The sequence below is a fragment of the Meriones unguiculatus genome, chromosome 1 (assembly GCF_030254825.1).
Source record: "Meriones unguiculatus strain TT.TT164.6M chromosome 1, Bangor_MerUng_6.1, whole genome shotgun sequence".
In the NCBI taxonomy this organism is placed as follows: Eukaryota; Metazoa; Chordata; class Mammalia; order Rodentia; family Muridae; genus Meriones; species Meriones unguiculatus.
Window position 1 is genome coordinate 28730193 of NC_083349.1, and position 24353 is coordinate 28754545.

The 24353-nt window shown below is 42.0% G+C and overlaps 1 protein-coding gene across 9 annotated transcripts; it reads left to right on the forward strand.

Moving 5' to 3' along the window:
- On the forward strand, positions 1-22384 carry Cpsf7 (cleavage and polyadenylation specific factor 7). Of its 9 annotated transcripts, none has more exons than XM_021636108.2 (10): positions 1-107; positions 723-831; positions 5997-6215; positions 7020-7123; positions 7462-7634; positions 8976-9390; positions 10618-10736; positions 13841-14009; positions 14751-14918; positions 20396-22384. In XM_021636108.2, the coding sequence occupies exons 2-9, from the start codon at positions 778-780 to the stop codon at positions 14911-14913; spliced, it is 1416 nt and encodes a 471-aa protein (XP_021491783.1). In that variant the 5' UTR covers positions 1-107; positions 723-777; the 3' UTR covers positions 14914-14918; positions 20396-22384. The 9 variants fall into 9 exon arrangements, with proteins under 9 accessions (XP_021491783.1, XP_060242510.1, XP_021491781.1 ...); XM_060386527.1 differs by having other exon boundaries at positions 10621-10736; XM_021636106.2 differs by having other exon boundaries at positions 7462-7607.
- The last annotated feature ends 1969 nt before the right edge of the window (positions 22385-24353 follow it).

A 24353-nucleotide genomic window follows, 5' to 3' on the forward strand; every position in this document is an offset into this window, starting at 1 on the left:
AGCAGTGCGTGTGACGCCGCCGGCAGGGGGGGCGGGACCTGGGGCGGAGAGCGGTTCGCGCGCTTCGGGCCTAGTCGGGACTCTCCGCGGCCGCCGCCATATTCCCGGTAACGGGGGCGCGCGGCCGGGGACCGGCGGGACCGGAAGGAGGGCCGGGGCTGGCGCCGCGGCGGGGAGGGGGTCGGTTGAGGTGACGGCGGGTGGAGGGAAGCGCGGGCCTCTGAGGGAGGGGCTGAGGTCCTGGGGCTGTGGGAGGGAGCAGGGCAGGCCTAGCCGAGGGCGAGGACCGGGCCCGGTTGGAGTGGAGGCGGCGGTAGCTTCCGGGCCCACGGGGGACTCTGTCCTGGGCCGCCCCCTAGGCCTAGCAGGTGCGGCGGGCTGAGCTTGCGGCCTTCGCCGCGGTGGTTCTTCACAGCGCGGCCCGAGGGCCCTCTCAAGAGTCGAGGCCTGGACTTGGCGGTGGCGCCACAGGCAGCTACGGGCGCCGGCTCGGCGCAACTCGGGTTGGGCCCGCGGGTGATGGGCAGAGAGCCCCGCGAGCCCGGGCGGCCTGGGAGAGCTGGGGGCGGCGCGAGGCTGGGGGCGGGGCGGAGCGGGTGGGGCCGGGCTCGGGGCTGCCGGGATGCTTCCTCTATGGAGACAAGAGGTTGGCGACCATGGCCCACCTCCCAGCCTGGAACCCTCGTGCCTTAAAATTTTTTACCCTTTTCTGAATACCGTAGTGGCATCTTTCTTACTTTGTCCGTTCTCCGGACTCGAGAGCGTATTTCCGGAGCCATGTCAGAAGGAGTGGACTTGATTGATATATACGCTGATGAAGAGTTCAACCAGGTGAGAGGAGACAGCAGCAGCAGCAGCGTTGGGTTTTCCTCCATCAGTCTACTGGCAGTGGTTTCTCTCTCAGCTCAGAATAATTTCCCTTGGTATTATTTCCCCCTAGTGGAGGCTTTGAAGACGACTGACCATTCCTCTTTATGTTAATTTGAACCTCCAGGCTTCAGTTTTAAACGGTTTGCTTTAAGAGCAAATAAAAACCAAGTGTAATAGAATGTAATAGAATGGTGAATCAGCCTGTGGAGTTTGTTTCCCCAAGTCATTCCAAAGTTAAATGACTAACCATAATTAAAAATCAAAATTACATTTGTTGCACTATTGTGAGGATAATTTTGATACTTGTTACTTAGCTGTTGTCTCAGCTTGTGGCTCCAGAATGTTAGTCCCTCCCCCTGCTAGACTCCTCTCAGTGGTGCAGACAGTACAAGAGATAACTTTGAAAGACACAGTATACTTAGTATTTTAAAGAAGGGGTTCCAGCTGCACTCTGGATGTTTTCAGTCTTTTTAAATAGCGTGACTGCCAAGTCTGCAGGCATTTTGGTATGGGTGGAAGGAAGGTTTAAAAAAAGTTTAAAGGCAAGACAAAAACTTGGTCATCCTAGCTTGAATTGTTTGTTTTTTTACATTTTTTTATTACAATACCGGGGAATTTATACAAGTGTGCCTTAAATTACTGATGTATGAGGTTGAGTTCTTTGAGCTTGAAGTCAAAGCCTAAAGGAGGGTTTCTATTTAAAACTTTAATTATCTTACATGGGTTCTTTCCAGTACTGTTATTCCTTAAGGTAGCTGGTTCTTTTTTCATTGGCGTATTCCAACAGGTACACATAAAGACCTTGAAGGAATAGTATAAAGAAGTAGAATGTCTAGGTTGGACCCTGACTTTGATAGAAGGCAATAAAAAAGTCCAATATGTCCCCTTATTTTATTTTAAGGTCAGTGTTAGTGTGTAGTTATATGCAGATGTCCAAGATGCACAGTTGTGTGGACCTCTTGAACTGGAGCTGGTGGTTGTAAGCCACCTGATATGGGTGCTAGTAACCAAACTCTGGTCCTTTGAACTAACAAAGTTTTCTTAACTACTGGGCCCTCTCCTCAGTCATGCTTTCCTGAGTCTTTACTTATTTGAATCATATTTCCACCATTTGAATTTTATGTCACTGTCATTAACAAGACTCTCTTAGTTCTGTCTTACTAAAAGATCTGAATCTGTGTTGTTGACTGCTACTGCAACTGATTCAATTTGACCATGGGCCATATTTGATCCAAAAAGAAAGTAATAATTGGTTAAGCAGTATAACTTAGAAGTCATAGACTAGGCTTATTCAGTGGTCACTGCTTTGTAAGGTAGACATTATTAGCCTCAGTAATTTGTTCATTAATTAGCTTTTTAAAGTGGGAGAGGGATGATTTCTGGTCTAAAGCTAAAATTAGTATGTGGATTCTTATTTATACTACACAGGCAATGTTTGATACAGGAAAATTGAAGCAAGTATAAATTTTGAATGTCTTATTTTCAGAAAGTGGAGAAAGGGGCACCCTACCCCCATAGGTTAATTTTTGGCAAAGCTGTTTTTAATGTACTCTAGAACTGCTAAATGTTTAAAAAGTCTGAGTTGAGTTGGCTTAAGATGTCTTTGGACAGTTATTGATTTGCCCCAAGCTAGCCTCAAGAACAGTTTGCTCCCCAAGGAAAAATAGCACATTTACTGCATGGAACCCTGTCGTATTTACTTCTGATCTCTGGTAGCATGTGCTGTAAAAACCTTTTGCAGAGTTACTTAATTACTGTTTCATTGGGAGCCCTGGGACTCACACTGCTCTATTGGACAGGGGCAAACTAAAAAAGTGACAGAACTGCCACTCTGCTGAGTTTCTTGTTTGTTCCTTCTTATGCTGAAATAGGTTCTACATCAGGAAGGATTTGAACTGCTTTTGTTTACTGATCACTCACTGCTAGAGTTAGTGAGGTGTTGAGGGAATGTGAATCCCTGTGCTGAAAAAATAGGCGCATTGCTAGTGGCTAAAAGTAAAGTGATACTGACTGGCTGTGGTGATGCACATCCATAATACCAGTACTCTGGAGACTGGGACAGCATTGCTACAAATTGGGGGCCAGCTTGTCTACAGTGTCAGACTGTCAGAATGCACACACAACAACAACGAAAGGCGACAGTAACAATGGACAGTTACAATGCAGAATAATGGGTAACTGATCAGGGAGATGGTATTGAGAACTGGGGAGATGTGAGTGTGAGGGCCAGAACTGATGTGGTCTTTTAAAAATCAAAGAAAAAGTAACCAACAATCAAGGTGATTTTACTGAGATAAATATATCCAAGTTAGTTACTTCATTGGGTTAGATACCAAGAATGGGCTAGAGGTAGAAGCATTGAGCATAGTAGAGGGCAAAATCAAACTTCTAATAGGAAGTTTCACAGCACAAACATGGGGGTTTGTGTATGTCCTTGAACACAAAATTCTTGTTGAGATATTTAGTGTTGAATGCCTATTTTCAATTTAAACTTTTTATAGTACAAATTCTAGCGTTGCCACCTACAAATATGGGTGTGTGTTTGTTTTTTGCTTCTTTAGTGGGATAGGTGGGGTTTTATTTTGTTTTTCAAGACAGGGTTGCTTTGTCTCTGTAGTCCTGGCTGTCTTGGAACTCACTGTAGAACCAGCTAGCCTCAGACTCTGCCTGCCTCTGCCTCGAGTACTGAGATTAAAGGCATGTGCCACCACATCTGGCTGCTGCTAGCATTAACTCGGGTTCCATGGCTTGGATAGATCATTGAAGTGATAATCTACACAAGCAAAGTCCTTCAGGATTGATTCTGGTTTTTGTTTGTTCTTTTAGGGATTTAGGAAGAACCCATTGATTAGCTTTAAGCAAACAGCATGAAAAGGTTCCCACTGATGTATTTGGTCCCCAAGTTGAAATCTTCATATTGGCTCACTGACATTTTTTTTTTAATTAAACAGTTTTGGTGATGACTTTTGTTTATACCTCTTAGATACATCTCTGAATCACAGATACTGCATAAAAGGAACCCTAGTTTACCAGCTTTGAATATATAAAATACTGTTATTTCCTTATTGCCTTTAAGCTTCATTTGAAAATCTCCCCTTCCCAACCCCCGCTCCCCTTTTAAAAAGCCTTGGTGGGTGGTATAAAGTCTAGTTCTTAATATCTTTGGGGGATTGGTCTCAAAATCTTCAGGTGCTTAAGTCTGTATGTTATAGGCCTGTAATCCCAGCTACTGAGAAGGCTGAGGCAAAAGGGATCACATGTTCTTGATAATGTGGTAATTTAGCCATACCCTAATCTCAAAATTAAAAAATAAAAATGGAAGATACAGTTCAAAAACATCTCTAGATGATGATAATGATTATTTTGTCTTTGAAGGGTTGGTCCAGGGTTTGCCTTTTGCTAGGCAAGAGCTCTACCTCTGTTGTTTGTTTGTTTGTTTGTTTTTAATGTGTATGCATGTCTATACATGTGTATACAATGCATTGACTTCAGAGGCCAGAAGAGGGCATTAGATCCCTTGGGACTGAAGTTACAGTTGTGACCTGTCAGTGGGTGCTGGGAATCAAACCCAGGTCCTTTGGAAAAGTAGCCAATGTTTTTAACCACTGAGCTATCTCTCCTACCCCATCTTTAAAAATTTTTTGAAAAGAATGTTTTCAGCTGATATTTAGCTGGTTAAGTCTGTGGGTGGGAAACTGACAGATATGGAGGGCTAAGATTAGTGGTTTCTGAGTATTACACCATTGAATGGGATGGATCCATCAAGTCCTTTTGGGGGAGTGGGTCTTTTTGTTTGGGAATTTGGTGATTTATTCTTAGATTTGTTTTATATATGGCGTGTATATTGCAGTCAGAGGACAAAACTTTTCTCCCACCACATGGGTTATGGTAATTGAACTAGGGTCACCATGGTTGAAAGCAAGTCTATTCATCTTCTCAGTCATCTCACTGGTTTTTTTGTTTGTTTGTTTGTTTGTTTGTTTGTTTTAAAGATGGTCTGATACAGCCAGGCACTGTGGCATACATTTATAATCCCAGCACTTGGGGAGGCAGAGGCAGGTGGATCTCTGTTTGCGGCAAGCCTGGTCTACAAAGCGAGTCCAGGACAACCAAGACTACACAAAGAAACCTTGTATTGTGGGGGAGAGGAGATGGTCTGGGGCAACCCATGCTGGTCTCAAATTCAGTATGAAGTTGGTTGTGAACTGTTGATCTCCTGCCTCTACTTCCCAAATTACATGCACATGTGCCACTATACCAGTTTTAAGTCACTATTCGGGCAAATCGCCATACCTGACACATAAGTACTAGGACTTGAACCCAGAGCCTTGTGTGTGAGAGGGTAGTACTCTGCTACAACTGAGCTATAGCCCAGTCCTCTGTTTATTTCTTCTTAATATTTCTTAGATGGCTTAGAAAACTGAGATTGGCCAGATGCGGTATGCCTATAATCCCAGCACTTGGGAGGCAGAAGCAGGCGGATCTCTGTGAGTTTGAGGCAGTCTGGTCTAGAAAGTGAGTTAGGACAGCCAAGGCTACACAGAGAAACTCGGTCTCAAAAAAAAAAAAAAAACTAAGTAGAAAGAAAGAAAGAAAGAAAGAAAGAAAGAAAGGAAGCTGAGATTATATTATGAGTTTGAAAGTTTCCCTGGGTCATTTGTATAAACCAAAGGGTAACTCCCAGTTTTTGGGTTTTGTTTGTTTGTTTGTTTCATTTTGTTGCCTCCACACTGTAACGTTCTTTCCACCTACTTTATATTTCTAAATATGTAATGTTATTAAATGCAATAATAGTGTATGACCTGATACTGAAAATACTGTATACAGATAGATACAGATATTACTTTATCTTAGATGGAGTGTTTGAATCTGACATCATTGATGACAATAGCATTTGTATCTCTTTATTATTGGTTTCTTGGCTTATTTATCGTTTACCTTTGATCTTCACAGGAGGCTAAAGTCAGAAACTTGCCCACTTCTAACCCTTTTTCCTAGAGTGAGACAGGAAGGTTTTGTGCATTGCTTTACAAAGCATTTAAATGTAGCTTCTAAATCAACTAGAATGAAGCAGAAGAAACAAAATGAAAAGTTTAAAGACTCCATTGTCAATCCCTCATTTTTAGGACTCAGAGTTCAACAATACAGATCAAATTGACCTATATGATGATGTGTTGACGGCTGCCTCACAGCCCTCAGATGACAGAAGCAGTAGCACTGAACCACCCCCTCCAGTTCGCCAGGAGCCAGCTCCCAAGCCAAACAACAAGACCCCTGCAATCCTGTATACATACAGTGGCCTACGGAGCAGACGAGCGGCTGTCTATGTAGGCAGCTTCTCCTGGGTAAGCAAGAATAACCAAAAGTCTTGAGGGTGGGCTGGAGGGAGAGCACTGGGAGGTGATGGCATTTTCAGAAACCACTGTTGCACTGTTTTGTGCTCTGATGGGGTTGGATTTCTTTTTCCTGGGATCAGGTTGGATTGATCTCTGAAAGAGAACTATCCTGAGGACGTACTGGTGCCGAAGAAAGCATTGATTAAGTGGGTAGTTGCCTTTTCTGCCATCTTATTACTGCCCCTGACCCTGGGGCTTTATGTCTAGCAGGGTCATCTATGGGACGAGATTTCAGAGTGAACACCTTGAACTCTTGGTGGTCATTAGATGGTCCTGTGATAATGGTGGGTGATGGGGATCAAAGACCTTGATAGCTCTAGTGTACTTGGGATATGTGCTGACTATTCTGTAAAAGTTACTGTGTGACATGTTTTTGGGCTGGTGGTGGGGGATGACAAATCAAGAAATATATATACTGATGGGGATGCTCCTGGCATGGTCAACTCCAGCCTGTCAGTTCTGTAATTAAAGTTGCCAGCAATCTGTTTGAAATGATGATCAGCCAGCCCACATGTCAGTCAAAAGTAAAATAAATTTTAGTCTTAATCCCCAAATATAGGGGTTGTGGGATTAGAGTTTAGGACAATAGAAAAAGCCTGCACTGATTGAAATATTGCTGTGCTTTGGGGTTTCCTGTGGGCGGTCATGGTTGTGGAGTCCTAGATTTGGGAACAGGTCTTGGGACATCTGGGTGGGTGGGTATCAGGCATGTAGCTCTTGACATTTCTTCCTTTTCCATCTTGCCGACCCCAGTGGACCACAGACCAGCAGCTGATCCAGGTTATTCGCTCTATAGGAGTCTATGATGTGGTGGAGTTGAAATTTGCAGAGAACCGTGCAAATGGCCAGTCTAAAGGGTGAGGTCTGGATTTGGGGAGCCCCCTTTAGTTTTATAGAGTAACAGGTCTGTAATATATTGAACTTGATTTCTAACCCCTTTCTATCCCAGCCTAGCTTACTACCTTGGTTTTGACAAACTACCATAGATTGGATACTTAGCTGGAATGAAATTGAACATCCATTTGTTGAAGGGAAAGAATGCTAATTTTAAATTCCAAGAAGTAAGAAAAAACAGGAAATCTATAGAGTGGCACCTTCTTGTTGCTGATAGGTTGTATGAGTGTTTAATTTAGCAAGATGCTTTTCCTTTATCCAGTGTCTAAATATTTTACTCCTTTTTACTTTGTTCTTCAAGGTATGCTGAGGTGGTGGTAGCCTCTGAAAATTCTGTCCACAAATTGCTGGAACTCTTGCCAGGAAAAGTTCTTAATGGAGAAAAAGTGGATGTGAGGCCGGCTACCCGGCAGAACTTATCACAGTTTGAGGCTCAGGCTCGGAAACGTGAGTGCGTCCGAGTCCCAAGAGGGGGTACGTGGAGACCATCTGTATGATGGGGGGAGGTTGTGGGCTTGTTGGTGTGATGTGGAGGACTTGGATGCTGTTGCTTATGGTTTGTTGACACAACTAATGAGTGGGCCTAGGAGTAAAATTTGTGTAAACAACACAGTGCTGGGAGTCTAGTTTGTGTTGTCATTGGGTTATGCCTTTTTCTCTATTCCTTAAGTCAGTTCACTTCTAAGGGCCTCTTTTCCATCTGAGTTGAAAAATTATTAAAGTCATCTATCAATTCTGTATTCTTCCAATAAATGGGCATACCATGAATGGTCTTGCTTTTTAAGTAAGATATGGTTCTCTGAGTTTTCAAAAAGCAGACACCCCAACGTGTAATTAAGGTATACAAAATGACTATGATCCTTTTGTGAGAATGTGTTTGGTGTGCATTGTAGACATCAACCATAAGAAGCATTAGGTATTAAAAGTTAGGCATTGTTTTCTCTGTTGTTGTCTTAAAGGGAATACTTACAGTTACTGAATACTTAGTGGGTTTGGCAATTATATTACAGTAGTTTATTTTTAAGTGCAGCATTCTGTGTTAGCTTGATCCCTTAAGTCCACCTTACTCCCTTTAATCTGACTCTGTTCACCAAACCACCTTCTGATATACTACCTTGGTTTCTTAGTGAGGCTCTCCTCCTGGGAAGAGGATGCACTGGCCAGCCAACAGGTATTCCAGTCTGCTTGGCAGTGACTGTTTGTCATTATCAACTAATAAACATTTTGGTTTACATATCAGTTTCTTATGAGTTCGAATGGCATAATTCAGTCTCCTAGGGTCTGATTATGCCCTGGTGAATTATTACAATCAGATTTCTAAACCTGAGGACCATTGTTGGCTTATCCTGACTTTACAAGGTGCAGCTATCCTGCAAAGCCCCACCTGAAACAACTAGTCTCGTTTTTTTTCACTACTAGGGGATGAAGGACTTCAGGGCAGGTAGAATCCAGCAAAACATCAGTGAGCATTCTTAAACATCATCATTTTCCCATGGGTTGTTTGGAGCATGTGTATTTGAGAATAGGAAACAAGTTTAAGGGTTAAATGTGTTCTAAGCACTTTGACAATTCTAGATGAGAGTATCCTTTGACATATAGGATGTAATAGTTATGTTGCTTTTTGAGTTTGTCTTAACCAAGAGACTTCTGATCTTTCTTCTGAGGAAAGGCACCAAGTGATTTGTTTCTTCTTCCTCAGCTCCTTCACTTATTGTCTTTAGTGTGGTGCCAGATGACTTGCTGAGGGATGAGCTGGTCCTATTATATGTCCAAAGCCTGCCTGAGCAGTAACATTAGCTCTGTTTTGCTTTCCAGGAATACCTCCACGGGCCCACTCTCGGGATTCTAGTGATTCTGCTGATGGACGGGCAACCCCTTCTGAGAACCTTGTGCCCTCATCTGCTCGTGTGGATAAGCCCCCCAGCGTGTTGCCCTACTTTAACCGTCCTCCTTCAGCCCTTCCCCTGATGGGTCTACCCCCACCCCCAATTCCACCCCCACCACCTCTCTCCTCAAGCTTTGGTGTCCCTCCTCCTCCTCCTGGTATCCACTACCAGCATCTCATGCCCCCCCCTCCTCGATTACCTCCTCATCTGGCTGTACCTCCCCCTGGGGCCATCCCACCAGCCCTTCACCTCAATCCAGCCTTCTTCCCCCCACCAAATGCTACAGTGGGGCCTCCACCAGATACTTACATGAAGGCCTCAACACCCTATAACCACCATGGCAGGTAAAAACTATTTCCCTGCAAATTTGAGCCAAGATAGTAAAGTACAGTGGTTGGTTGGTTGGTTTTGAGACAAGGTGTTCCTGTGTAGACCAGGTTGGGGACAAATTCAAAACAATCCACGTGCCTCTGCCTCCGGGGCACCCTGGCATTAAGGGCATGTGCTACTATTCCCAGCAATAGTAGTAGACAGTATTTTGCCTGCCGGTGGTAGTCCTCACTTTTAGGCCCCACACTCTAGAGGCAGAGGCAGGTGGATCTCTGAGTTTGAGGACAGCCAGGGTTACACAAAGAAACCTGTCTCAAAAACAAAGGGGCTGAAGAGATGACTCAGTGGTTAAGAGCACTAACTATTGTTCCAGAGGACCTGGTTCAGTTCCCAGCACCCAATTGGCCGCTCACAACTGTCTGTAACTCCAGTTTCAGAGGACCTGGCACCCTCATGAAAGATATACATACAGGAGGAAAAAATATTTAAAAAAAAAAAAAAAAGAAGAAGTAGAGAGTGTTTTAGACATTTGTTTTCCCTGAATGAGTACTGAAGGCTGGTACATTTCCTCTGTGATCTTGTTTTGATATTTGGTCCTGGAACATAGATTAGTATCTGTCAGAGGTTTGTTTTGCATGCCTGTATATACAAGTGCACGTATGTGTGCAGATACATGTGGTATTCTGTATATGTACACTTGAAACCAAAGAACAACTTTCGGTATCATCCTCAAGCATGTTGTCCACCTGCTTGAGACAGTCTTTTCATTGCTTGGAGCTCACAAAGTATATTAAAACTGGCTAGCCAGTGAGCCCCAGGGATACCCCTGTCTCTAGCCCTGTGATTATAAGCATGTCTGGTATTTTTATGTGGGCTCTGGATGGACATTTGAACTCAGGTCCTCATTTGTGACAAGTATCATCAAGCCAAGTTTTTTCCCCCACCTCCATCAATTTTTTTTATTTAGTGTTTTCCATTTTCATCTTAACTACTTGACTCAAATCATATCTTCCATAAGCAACTTGTTTAAACTCAGTGCCATAATGCTACTGCAAATGCTACAATAATTAGTACTGTGAATCAAGCCAAAAGTATGAACATATATAAATGCTGTCCTTGAAGGGAAAAAAATGAACATGTGAAACACTTAAGATATACCTTAGAGAAGAATTGAATATTATAGACTATGGTGAAAATAATAAAGGTTGTGGGCAGTCAGGCATGTTACTGTCTTTCTGCAGCAGAGATTCGGGCCCTCCACTTTCTACAGTGAGTGAAGCTGAATTTGAAGAGATAATGAAGCGAAACAGAGCAATTTCCAGCAGTGCCATTTCCAAAGCAGTGGCTGGAGCTAGTGCAGGTAATTAACTCTTACTTTACTGCCTTTGCTTTAAAATTTTCCTCTGTGTCATTTCCATCTGGAAAACTTTGTAAAGTTAAGTTGGAGTTAAATGTAAGAAGATGTGCACTTCAAAAGCAGTATGTGACTTGGGTTTTTTTTGTTTTGTTTTTTGGTTTTTTTGTTTTGTTTGTTTGTTTTTAGCTTTGGCTTTGGGGAAGCTCCAGTCGTAGTCTAGACTTGCTCTGTAGAAACTAACTCAGTGCCTAGACTAGGAGTAATAGCCACTCTTTCTTTTTTGTATGTATTGTAGAATGTAATTGCTGCCTTGGAAAGATCGTGGATCTCAGAAGTGGTCTTTAGACCTGTGTCTATGCAGTAGTTCTATCTAATACCTAGTAGAATTAAAAGCTCTTGGTCATCTAGTGTTGCCTCAGCTAGATGATGCTCTGTTATACTAAGAAGTCTGGGCAGAGCTGGTGGCCTGTGGGTAGCCTGTCCTAGACAGGCAAGTCTGTGTTCATCCTAAGGAGTATTGCACTGTTTCCACTAACTTGCCCTGCTCTCAGCATTAGCTGCAGAATCAGCAACTAGGATTCTTGGAAGCCCTAGACATAAAAGAAGAGGATATAGAATCGAAAGTTTATGGATATAACTCAGTGGGCAGAGCAATGGCCTGCCATACTACAATAGAAAGGTTGGGGGTTCTGGTCCAAGTCATGCTCACTTTCTTCCTGGGGGTTTCCCACATGGATCTAAATGTATGTAGACTCTCAGTACTCAAAAGAAGTAAGTTAGCACTGACTGTTAATCTGTTTTCCATAATTTCTGATCTTTGGTTTCAGTTTTGAGTCTACAGAGTAGTTTAAAAACAAAAAGTTTATGTTCTTGTCAGTTCTTCTCTCACCAGAAAAATGTACCTTGACTTCTTAATATAAAAAGTAATGCATACTCATTGTTATACAATATACAGAGGAGTTTAAATTAAATAGTCTTTGTTCCTTTTTCAGTGCCAGTCCTTTCACACTGAAATGACTGCTAAGTCTTTATTTCCCTCTCTCTTTGTTATTCCAGTCAAAGGAACTATAATATTTATTCACTGTGCCTCTAAAACAGACAGAACTTCCCTGCATGTGTGGAGCTGCTGTGCCAGTGTCCCTGGTCTTTCACAGTGCCACACTTCCTTCATAGTTTCTGTCCATTCTGTCCTTGAGACTTTGCATAAAGAAAGCCATCCAGTTCTTATTTTCAGGGGACCACTATGTGGGATCGAGTCAGGTTCACATTTAGGAAATGAAGGCAGCATGATGTTTTAAATGTACAGGTGTAGGTGTATGAGAGAGAATATTTTACGCAGTTTATACACCAGAGTGATCCCATAGAACTGTATGTATATTTGTGTGAATGTGTGTATGTGTATCATCTAGTGAGACTATAACTGAGTTTGTGCAAGTGCAGTCTGGGGTGTTTGCACAATGATGAAACCACCTAACAGCAAATTTCTTAGTATGTTTTTCTTTGTATGTTATCCTGAAAAAAGCTGTATATTACATGTACACATCATATTATTACACATATTACACATATATTATGCATACACATTACATTTATACATCATAGACTATATATTACATGAACATATAATAGATGTGTGAGTTATAATGTGATTATAAATTTAAAATAATGTGTAAGCCGGTTGTGGTGGCATATACTTTTAATCCTAGCACTTGGGAGGCAGAGGCAGGTGGATCTCTGTGAGTTTGAGGCCATCCTGGTCTACAAAGTGAGTCTATGACAGCCAGGGCTATTACACAAAGAAACCCTAACTTGAAAAACAAACAAACAAAAAATAAAGTGTAGACTCAGTCAGACATAGTGTCATCTTTAATTCGAGCACTCAGAAGGCAGAGAGGCAGGTGGGTTTCGGAGTTCAACTCTAAATAGCTAGAGTTATGTAGTGAGACCTTGTCTTGCAAAAAGAAAAGAAAAAAATAATAAACTGTAGGCTTAATACAGTGTTTAAAAAAAATAAATGAAGATCCTCTAGGACCACCAAGACCACGTTCTATGATTGGTGGCTATTCCTCCAGTTTTAGTAGATGAAATATGCATATTATAACATATGTATAATTTTGGTTGTTTTTGCAAAAATGAACTACAAGGCTGAATATGTAGCTTGGTGAGAGAGCAATTGCCTAGTGTGCTCAAAGTAGCACACACAGAAAAAACAAACAAACAAAAAATGCTCTTTTTATTTTTTTAGGGTTTTATTTATTTTATGTATGAGTGTTCTATCTGACCTGCATACTAGAGGAGACACCATGTGGTTGCTGGGAATTGAACTCGGGACCTCTGGAAGAACAGACAGTGCTCTTAACCACTGAGCCATCTCTCTAGCCCGGACACCTGTCTTATTAGTATATCTTAACATCTATTATTTGTTGAGCTCTACTGTGTGTCTGGCACTGTGTTAAACATTTTAAATAGATAATTTTATATGCCTACGATTTACCTCATGAGTTTAACAAGTAGTAATCCATAAAGCCACTCTTCCTTAATTTATGTAACCTAGCAAAGATAAGACAATAAACAAATAAATGTTATTAAAACATGGTAAACATACACAGTTCTATGAACAGAACATTTTTAGAATTGTTGGCTCAAATGTAGGGACAGTTTATTTTAAGATTTAATGTGTATGTGTTATGCATGTATCTATGTATATATACCACATAGATTCTTGGGACCACGGTGTCTGTTGGAGTCTCTGAAACTGGAGTTATGAGTGATTGTGAGCCATGTAGGTGCTGGAAATTAAACCTGGGGTCCTCTACAAGAACAAGTGATTTATAGCAGCTAAGCCATCTCTCCAACCCCAGGACAGTTTATTTTCATCAGTATGGTCCAGTAGGCTTTGGATAGTGATGCACTGATTGTAGGGCCACTACCCTAAGTCAGATTTCAAACTAGACATAGTTTTATACCTGCAGTGTCTGCCTTGTCCATTTTATTATGGCTCTTTAGAACAGTTAGTTACTCGCAGTTTATGTCTTCCTATATTCTCTTTTTGATCCAATTTGGTTACTACCTCTGCTCATCTTTGGCCTTTCCCTTTATCCTATCAGGGGATTACAGTGACGCTATTGAGACACTACTCACAGCCATTGCAGTTATCAAACAGTCCCGAGTTGCCAATGATGAGCGTTGCCGTGTCCTCATTTCCTCTCTTAAGGACTGTCTTCATGGCATAGAGGCCAAGTCATACAGTGTGGGTGCCAGTGGAAGCTCTTCCAGGTGAGTTGATTGCTTTGGGGGCTGATTGGCCTTTAACAACACTCTCCTTAAGTGTAGTTAGAAAAAGGGAAACTCGGGGTATCTGATAAGGGTCTGGATTAAAGAGAGATCTCACACATCTTTAAGGAGAAGAAATTATATTGAGATATTTTCATTAATTAAGTATTATTAATGTCTGGAGCCTGTGTTCAGTAGATGCAGTGGCCTTATTTAGGAGAAAAAGACTAATAAAGAACACAGGCATCAGGGCTGAGGAGGTAGGTAGCTCAGTAAGAAGGCTTCTTGCCTAGTATTAATGTGGCCCTAGGTTCAGTCTTCAGCACTATGGGTTTAAGGAAAAAGAGGAATAGGACTAGGTCGATACAAGGGATTTTAATCATTGGCTTAGGGTTTGAATCTCAGTTCTGTTGCTAAATACCTACATGACCATCTTGAGTATGGAAGTTAGCAACTTTCTAAGAACTTGAGGGAGAAAGTCCTAGTACTTACCTACAGACTGTTACAAAGATGAAATCATACTTGCAAGATTCTAAATACTCTTAATACATTAGTAAGGTCTTGACGAATCTGACAGTCATTTATCCCAAAAAGATTAGGCTTCAAGGAGCTATGATTCTTAGGCAGTACTCGGTGATAAAAAATAAAAATAAAAATATTTTAGGCAAGCACTGAGAGATAAAACCTTATGTGGAAAGAATATAGTAAGTCCTCAGAGTTGAGGCTAAAGGATCTTTCTGACAGGAAAAGACATCGGTCCAGGGAGAGGTCACCCAGCCGGTCCCGGGAGAGCAGCAGGCGGCACCGAGACTTGCTTCATAATGAAGACCGGCATGATGATTATTTCCAAGAGAGGAACCGGGAGCATGAGAGACACCGGGATAGAGAACGGGACCGGCACCACTGAGAAAGGTGGGAAGCCCTATTCCTGGCCCATGGATCTTTGTTAATTGGGCATGATGGCTCATGCCTGTAATCCCAACACTTGGGAGAACAAGGCAAGAGGATTGCCATGATTTGAAGGGCAGCCTGGACTACAAAGTGAGACCCTGTCTCAAAACAAAAAGAGATATTTGTAATAGAGATGTTCGCCCTCTTACAAGTTCTTAATAAATGAAAACCATTGTTACTATCATTATTAAATTTTAATCCCAATGTTCAAGTAAAAGGGAAAACTGACCAAAGCAGAAGAGACTGTTAACTTACTTTCATGATACAATATTCAAAATTCAGCAATTTATATTCATTAACCGCTTTAGAGTAGAAAACCACTCTGACAAATTATTAATAGCTTTAGAGACCCTACAAATAATTATAATGGATATTTTTGGTTTTAGTGAGTTTTGTTTTCCTGGGTGATTGAAAAGGTAGGTCAGATGTCTTCGGGACCGTGTCAGTAGAACTTAGCCTTCCTGTCTCTCAGATCTGCTCTTCGATGTTTTCATACACAGAATCTAGGAGGACGAGCCTGTAGCTCTTGAGTTTTATCCCACCATTTTGCAATCCCAACTAAAAGAAAGCTGCTAACTACGATTGTGTGTAGTATAAGAAATAGTGGGTGTTGGTAGAAATATATAAAATAGACCAGGATATGGCTAAGAGGCTCTGTCTGGGCTGTTGTCTGCATGATTGTTACAAAATAATGTAGTTGAGCAGGCTCTGTAGTTCTTAACTATGGATGACTGGATGGAGGAGACTGGAACCCTCACCTCTTATACATAGGTCCTGGTAAACTCAGACCTTTTGAAAATTTCACATTCTGCCTAGGGACAACCTACTAACAGACAAGAAAGCATTCATTTGTGTTTGCCCTCTGCTTTGTTGTTGGCGTTATCTGCCTTAACTTCTTTGGGCCTTTTTTATGTGGTGCTGGGCTCATTTTGTAGACCAGGCTAGCCTGGAACTCACAAAAGTCCCCCTGCCTCTGCCCCTTGAGCTGGTATTTAAAGCTTCCTAGCACTTAAAATAGATTTGTAGCTGAGACTGTTTTTGTCATTTTCCACATATAGTAAATGATAAGAATCACTAATGTTTTCAATCTATACCTTTCTTTATTCACCTTTTTTTAAAATAAGCTTCATGTTTCCTCTTTTTTTAAATCTTGTCTTTTTAATGTTTCTCACACAGTATATTCTGATCATGATTTCCCCTCATTTGTCTCCTCCCAGATCCTCCCAACCTATCAAATTCCATGCCTTCTTTCCCTTTTTCTTGGGGGGGTGGGGGTGGGAAACAAACCAATACTTTATCTGTTCTTTATTTATTTCACAGAATTCTAAAATGTCAGATAACCCACATAGAGCCAACTGATAAACTCTAAATGGGTTCTGTGTTTGTTTTTGTAGATTTTTGCAACAGATTTGAGTTTTGAAAACTGTCCACATAAACGTACATAACCTGTGGAAATTCAGGTTAATGATGATGGAGCCCACAAGTGGCTTTGGACTTCTTTGCTTTTGGGGATGGGCAAGGTGGGCTTGGGTGTGTCTTGGTCTATCCCTTTCCTTCAGTTAAGTACCAGCATCGCCTTCTCTCTTTTGAACCAGCACACTTGAAACATTACTTAAAATCCCAAACAGCTGACTAGACAGTAGTGGTACACACCTTTAGTCCCAGCATTCAGGAGGCAGAAACAGGTGTGCCTCTGTGAGTTTGAGGTCAACCTGGTCTACAGAGTGAGTTCCAGAACAGCTAAGGTGTTGGGTATTGTAATCAGACTTGTAATGCTAATAGGAAGCCTAGACAGATTACAAATTCCAAGGTCAGCCAGGGCTATGTAGTGGGACCTTGTCTCAGAAAACAAACAAACTAAAAGCCATCACCTCACATGATGTGAGTATGTGGTTTTTGTAATTGGTTGGGATAAGAGTGACCTAGGGAAGCCAGGGGTGGTGCACGCCTTTAATCCCAGCATTCAGCAGGCAGCGGTAGGCAGATCTCTGACTTGGAGGCCAGTCTAGCCTACAGAGCAAGTTCCAGGACAGCCAGAACTACACACAACTTGAAAAACCAACAACAAAAAAGACTGACCAGGAAATGTAAATTGGTCAATGTAAAGCAGCAGTTGTCTCTGGAGTCGTATTCAGTGTACTGACCAGAATATACAACTTCATGTCATTTCATTTCTGCTGCGTTTGCTTTTTGGTTTGAGACAGGGTTTCTCTGTGGAACCTTGGCTGTCCTGGACCAGGCTGGCCTTGAACTCACAGTGGTCGACCTGCCTCTGCCTCCGGGGATTACAGGCATGTGCCACCGTGTTTACCTCTGGCTTTGCTTCTTTGACCTTTTTACAGTGAAATTGCCAGCAAGATTCATTATCAATTTGAAAGTCCTCTATTGGTTTTGTTTTTTAATTTCTCCCTCCTTTGGACTGGTATAGGCCCGCGATGAACTGAGGAAAACTCACTCTTGGGTTAGTTTTCCACATCTCTTATTTCCTGATCTCCCCTAACATATATGTACATGTACAAGTGAATCAGACACTTCAGAGAGTCAAAAATAAGAAAAAAAGTCTTATATTTTTATGGTAGTCTGAATTTTGTCTTCATTTACTAAGCTGTAGGATTTATTTGGGGTGCCTGGCCCTTTAAAGGACTCTGTGCCCTTCGGTATCAGTTGCCTCTTAGACCTCTGGGAACAGGAGAGGATATAAAAAGCTGAGAGAGGAGAGGGGTTATGATGAGGGAATAGACAGGAGTAGGGTCAGAGAAGACAGTTGATGCAGGAAGAAAGAAGAAAAGAGTAGGGCGAGAGAAGAGGTTGAGCAGAGTAAAGATAAGAGACAATTGAAAGTGAATTGGTCTAGCAGAGTGAGAAGAGAAGACAGTTAGTGACAGTTGAGAGGAGAAGCTGGGCTAAGCCAGAGCCAGAGAAGATACTAAAGCAGGAGAAGAACCCACTAACAAAGTAGCAGAAAGTAGCAAAGAATGTAGTATAGAAGGTTTCATGTTGGGAAAGTGATGCACAAGTCTCTGTAAGGAATTTAATCCTCAGCAGAGTGTGGTGGCACATGCCTTTAGTCCCAGCACTCTGGAGGCAGAGGCAGGCGGATCATTTGAGTTCCAGGCCAAACTGGTCTATAGAGTGAGTCCAGGACAGCCGGGGACTCTGCTAAAGAAACAAACCTGTTTCAGAAACAAACAAACAAACCTTTAATCCTCCAAGCTATTTAAATAGCATTTACAGCGTCTTTTTTTTTTTTTTTTTTTTTTTTTTTTTTTTTAAGATTTACTTATTTGTGAGCACTATATTTTGCATGTATGCCTACATGACAGAAGAGGGCATCAGATCCCATTAGAGGTGGTTGTCAGCCACCATGTGGTTGCTGGAATCAGAACCTCTGGAAGAGCAGACAATGCTGTTGAGCCATCTCTCCAGCCCATTTATATAGCATCTTTACGTAAAAAACAATTGTATTGCTATGAACAAGTGTTCCCTGACCAGGAAAGGTGTGTTTTATGCAGAGGCATCAGTGGAATAACAGCATCTTCTGTTCCTCAGGAAAGTTTTGGGGCTTGAAGCTAATGGGCCAACTAAAGTAGTAGGTTTTTGGCTTCTGTCTACATTCAGACACTACTGCCAACTTAGTTCTCTTGGTATACTAGTTATCTCTATATCTCATTCTATAAAAACACTTCACAACTGCCATTTCTTCAGGGCATGCATGTGTGTGCTTTGGAGTTTGAGGGTGTTCATAGGTGGTCTGTCTTCAACTCTGTAATTGTCCCATTACTTTAGGGTGTTTCTTACTTGAAATATAGTCATTCTCACTTCATAATCTCCTGATCCATTGAAATCTGAACTTTCTGTTCAAGTTTGATTTAGCCAATTGTGGTGTTACATGCCTAGAAGACTAAAGTCTGATCATGAGCAAGCCTAAGCCACACAGCAGGAGTCTGTCTGGAGAAAACAATATTCAGAAGCCCAAGTGTTAGGAAACAAGAAGGCACTAAGAGCTTCAGTTTTTCTTTATAGAAAGTAGGACAAATACTTGCACATATGTTTAAAGAAACCAACAAGACGAAGATCATTCCAATTCTGAGCACCAGGCTGAAAATAGTGCCAGCCCAGGATTAGGAGAATGAGGCAGCATACAGATGTCTTCTTCGACTGAGTGTGCGTTAGTGCATCTGTCTTGAATGGCTCTTAGAGGATTTATGAAGCTTCTTTACAAAGGTACTTGTATAAGGAGTAAGCATTTGTATATGGCTGTAGTTCCAGGTTCAGTTTAGTAAGCATTCTACCTGAATTTAATTATCCCCTTTCCTTTTGCTGTTGGTTCTGTTTTATATCAAGTGACCATACTACCATCTGTATGTTTCAGGTGCTAGGGACCTTAAGATTAGCAATGTGGCAAAAGGCATAGGAGACCCTTCCTATTGGGTAAGGCTGTCAGATGTTTTTGATAGTAACTAATACTGTTTCCTTCCCTTTTTGGTTTTTATTGGTGTAGCCTTGGCTGTTCTGGACTTGCTTTGTAGATCAGGCTGGCCTCAGACTCCTAGAGATCCACCTGCCTCTGCCTCTGCCTCTGCCTGCTGGAATTATAGGTGTGCACCTGTACGCCTGGCTCAATTTCTTTCTTTCATGCTCTGCTTTTGGTTCTTAGTCAAGTCATTCCTGTTTTGTGTTCCTATACTTTTAGATCCTCACCCACAACAGTTACCTAGGAAAAGTCTTAAAGTCATTTGCATTGTATTCAGTACAATCTAGAAAGGCTCTTATACTGTTTGTCTATGTACACATGCATAAGCACACTGTTTGGAGTCTGTGTTATGGTTGGTGTTGGTTGTTTGGTTGGTTGGTGTGTGTACTTGTGTACTTTTTGGTTTTGTAGTCTGTTTTAATACGGCTGTTTGAAAAGAAAACCGATATTAAGGAGTTTGCTATGGGGGTGCACACTTTCTGCTAAGGCCTGTGGATGTTTGGGAATTGATAGATTTGGCTAAATCTTGTTTTATTGCTATTACACCTCCCCCCGTCCCTCTTTCTTTCTCCTTAAAGTAAGCTGTGATTGCTCAGTAGATTTTCAGGAGCTGTATTTCCCTGCAGCATTTCTTGAAATATTAGTTTCTATCTTTCCCAGCTAAAATATTCTCAAAGTGCTTTCAAAGACCTCATTCCATTGTCTGTTTTTTCCTTTTAACCTTAAAGTAAGATGCACATTTTGATTTTTTGTAATCTCTCCTCACTGTGCTTTCTCCAGCCACTCCCTCACATTTCTCTGTGTCAGACAGTCCACTTTATTCTGTCTACTTTGCTAAGCTTGCTTGCTCTGCCTACATTCTGACTGAGGTTGTGATTTTGGGAAATGCCAGTGTATCTCATATAAGCCCCTACTGATGAGAGTGGCCTCTAACTGGTGTTCTCTTCTGGTGCTTTCATTGCAGGAGTCTGGGTGGAAGCAAATTGTTTTTAATGGACTTGCATCTCCTCACCTTGATCAGGACTAAAGGACGGAGGCCGCTCCACCCCTTTCCCCTCTTCCAAAACCCTAACTTCCTCCAGGCAATACCCTCTGCCCTACAGGATTGAAGATGGCTTGGCAGCCCTTCCAGTCCCACACCTCCTGTGTGCCAGGGGAGAAGAACCTAAAGACTTGATGGGGTAGGGAATGAGGGCAGACAGGAAGACAGCAACATGTCCAGCCCATAGTCTCCATAGAGAATGGTGCTTTGTCCAAGGAAACCTGAGTTTCTGATTCCCCAGGAGCAGTCAATGGTGAGGTTACTGAGAGAAAACTTCCTTCCCAGAGAAAATGGATCCTCTATGTGGGATCTTAGGAGAGTGACTGGGTGTGCCAAAAATGCCCAGGGTTCTGCCCTCAGTACTAGATTTGATGGGGCCAAGAGGGTCCAAACCCTGCTAACATACCACTTCATTGTTCAAATCCTTTCCTTTCCTAGCCCTTTGAGGAGGGACCATGAGAACAGAAACTACCTTGTGACAAGCTGCTGTTGGGTTTTCTCCTCTTGACGGTTTATTTCCCTGGCCTCCTAGAGGGCTGAATCCTTTTGACTCCTTGCTATCTGATTCCTCAGTGGACTTTCCCCTCCGAAGCAGAACCCAGGAGGTTGCTTTTTGCTGGAAGCCTAGTCCAGCCAGTTACCACCATTTGCTGCTTCAGGCTTGGTTGTCTGTTGCAATAACCAGCTCTTAGGTATTCCCTTTCCCTGAGGCTTTCCATTTAACATGGACTCCTTCCCCAAGAAGGCTTCTTCCTTGTTTTAGAGGAAGGCACTGCCTTTGGGACTTGGGGTATCATGGGACCTCAGTAATGAGGACCCTTAGTTAATAAAGTACCAGAAGTGTGAGGAAGAAAGCAATTTGGGCAGGATATGGCCTATTCACATGGGCTCTTTTTCAGGTTCAGTGTAAGCGTAGGCTTGCATCCCCAAGGTACATACTTTGACTTACTGTGGGATAACTCAGCACTAGTAGGTAGGTAAAGTCATGAATGTTTTTTTTTTGTTTGTTTGTTTTTGTTTTTTTAATCCTTTGACTTTAATACTCCCTCGTCACTCTGCCTGGAGGTGCTTCCAGCCTTTAGCAAAGATCAGAGAAGAAATAGAGCATGACTTAAGTGAACTCGGCTCAGAGTTCTAAGGACTGGCAAACTGGTGGCCATTTTCTGCACAGGCAAATGAAATTGCTTTTTTTTTTTTTTTTTTTTTAGTGTCCAAATTGTGATAGGTTGCTTCTGATGGAGGCAGTCACGGTCCTGGAGTACCTTAGAGAGATGTTCCTTCTGCATGCATCTGCAGGGCCTATGACATCTAATGTGAAAAGAGACATGACATGTGAGATGAGCCTTGGCATGTGAGGTGGTCATTGGAAACCCTTCAGACTCAGAGGAGAGAGACTGAATTGGATCCGAGACTGAATTGGATCCTTCCTCTCTTCCCAGCATACTTCTGTTAGACTCCTTCAGTCACTGAGGGAGTGCCCCCAGGGTTGGAGAGGCATATTCCCTTGGACAAGGGCTACAAATTGTAGCTTATTTTCCTGTCTCCTAAGCCAATCCCTAATCCACTTCAGAATATGGCACCCTGCCCAATTGGCCAAGTGTTAAGTGATGTGCTTATTCTTGAAAGCAGCTTGGGGTGTCTTTTTAAAATGTAGAAAACCAAGGAAAGTGACAGTTGAGGGAAAACCATATAGAATATCAGAAAATCCATTTACCCAGAGAATTCTTTTCTCCTGACTTTTATTTTTACTCGGTGTCACAATTTTTAGTTTTATTCCTCATAGCAAAAGGAGAAAAAAAAATCCCAACCCTCAAAAGGTCAAGGCCCCGTCCCCCTGTTGTCGGTGATTTGTTTGTCTTTCTGATAGGTTGAAAATTGTGTAATAAACTTGATGACGATGTCAATCTTTTATACTGCATTGTATTTTTTTCCTTTTGTAACAAATTATTTTTAAATAATAAATGGGGTGTGAGCTGTTTACGGATTCTGCATTGAATAGATTTGTTGAGGTGTCTGGGGCTTGGGTGTGGACTGATGTAGGGAAACCTCAGGTCTGAACAGTAACTTAGTGACTGGTAGTTTCTCCACAGCTGTAGCTGACATGGTGAGCCCCCTAGGAGTCCAAATGAACCTTTACTTGTACCTTTCACGGGTTTATACTTCATGTGAGAGCTCCTGACCACTCAGTTCCCAAGTCTTACTTACAGATTGTGTTTCCTACCCTGTGGAGTTGGGATAAACGCATGGGTGCTGGTACTAAGTCCTCTATCTCCTTAACCATAGATAACTAGTGTGACCTCAGTCTCATCAAAGAGGAGAATAATTGCTTTTCTGCCTTTATATTAAGGAAGTGTTAGGAATCACTTGTGAACAGAATTGCCATTTAAATATGAGAAATAGAAACTAGAAAGCTTAGAAATACTGAGGGATTTCCAGAAGAGCTGTCCTTTTAAAGTAGCACAGATAAAGGCCCACTGGCAAAATAGTTGCATCTTACCAATGTACTGTTTGGACAAATACGACGGGAAGGAATTCAAGTACTGAAATGTCTCTGCTACCCAAGGAGTTGCTGAGCTGGTCTCTAAAACTCAACTTGGTATCTAAACCTGAATGGAGGAATCATATTCAACATCCATAAGTCAGGAATACATCCATTAAAATCACTTGGTTGGTTTTTGGGGTTTTTTTTGATTTTGGTTTTGGTTTGTTTAACAGGTACTTTTTAGTGCATGTATGTCTCCCTGTCTCCATGCATGCGCATAGGCTTATGTCTAAAGGTTAGAGGACAACTTGCAAAGTTTGTTCTCTTTCCATCTTGTGGTTCCTGGAAAATTAAACTCTGGTCAGGCTTGGCATCTTAACCCACTGAGCCATCACACCAGTCCTTACTTGGTTTTTTTTTAAGACAGTCTCTTATAATCTAGGCTGACAATGAACTCCTGATCTTCCTGCTTTCCTTCCCAAAGGCTAGGATTATAGGCATATACCACCATGCCCAGTTAAGTCACTTTAATTTTTTTTTTAAGTGAAGAGTAGGCTTACATGACAAAAAGACAGACTGCAGACCAGATGAAAGGAGGCAGGCGCCTCCTTTGGGGAAAGCAGGTAAACAAATTCCTTAGAAGGGCTAGAATTTCTTCGCTGTTAAGATGTGTATTTTCATGTTGGAGTCAATAGTCACTTGAATCTCAGTTGCCTTCTATGTTTGCCAGGTACTGGGTTTGCTCCATGCATTTAATATCCAGCCATCTACTTTTTTTTTTTTAGATTTATTTATTTTCATTGGTGTCTTGCTTGCATGTATGTCTGTGAAGGTGCCAGATCCCTTGGAATCGGAACTACAGGCAGTTGTAAGTTGCCATGTGGTTGCTGGGAACGGAACTCAGGACTTCTGGAAGAACAGCTAGTGTTATTAACCTCTGAGCCATCTCTCTAGCCCCAGCCATCTACTTTTTAATGCCTCCAAAGATATACTGTCTCAAGATGTTGGTACCTCCAGGTCTGTAAAGTAGCTTGCCTCATTCTTAAAAGCATAGCTTTTATCCACATTAACTCACTTTGCAGGCCAGATAATTTCAGCATCGAAAGGGATGAAGCAGGAGGATAGTTTAAGGTCAGGCTGGACTAAGTAGAAAGACTATGTCTCAAAATAAAATCAGGCCAGATACAGTTGTATGCCTACAGTCCCAGCACTTGGGAGTTTGAAACAGGGTCATGTAAGACTAACTAAACATGAGACACAACTCTATCTTTTAAAAAAATGTAAAAACATGTATGTATTACAGTGTTTGTTTCATGATCACAGTAAAAATGCTGTGGTCTACAAAAGCTTCTAAAGCTCGGTCTTGAGACAACCCAGGCTCACTGTGGGTGCATATCA

Coding starts and splice junctions, on each gene's coding strand:
- Cpsf7 (XM_021636108.2), top strand. CDS start 778: ATGTCAGAAGGAGTGGACTTGATTGATATATACGCTGATGAAGAGTTC. Junction 832..5,996: donor CTGATGAAGAGTTCAACCAG/GTGAGAGGAGAC, acceptor CCTCATTTTTAG/GACTCAGAGTTCAACAATAC. Junction 7,635..8,975: donor CGTCCGAGTCCCAAGAGGGG/GTACGTGGAGAC, acceptor TTTGCTTTCCAG/GAATACCTCCACGGGCCCAC.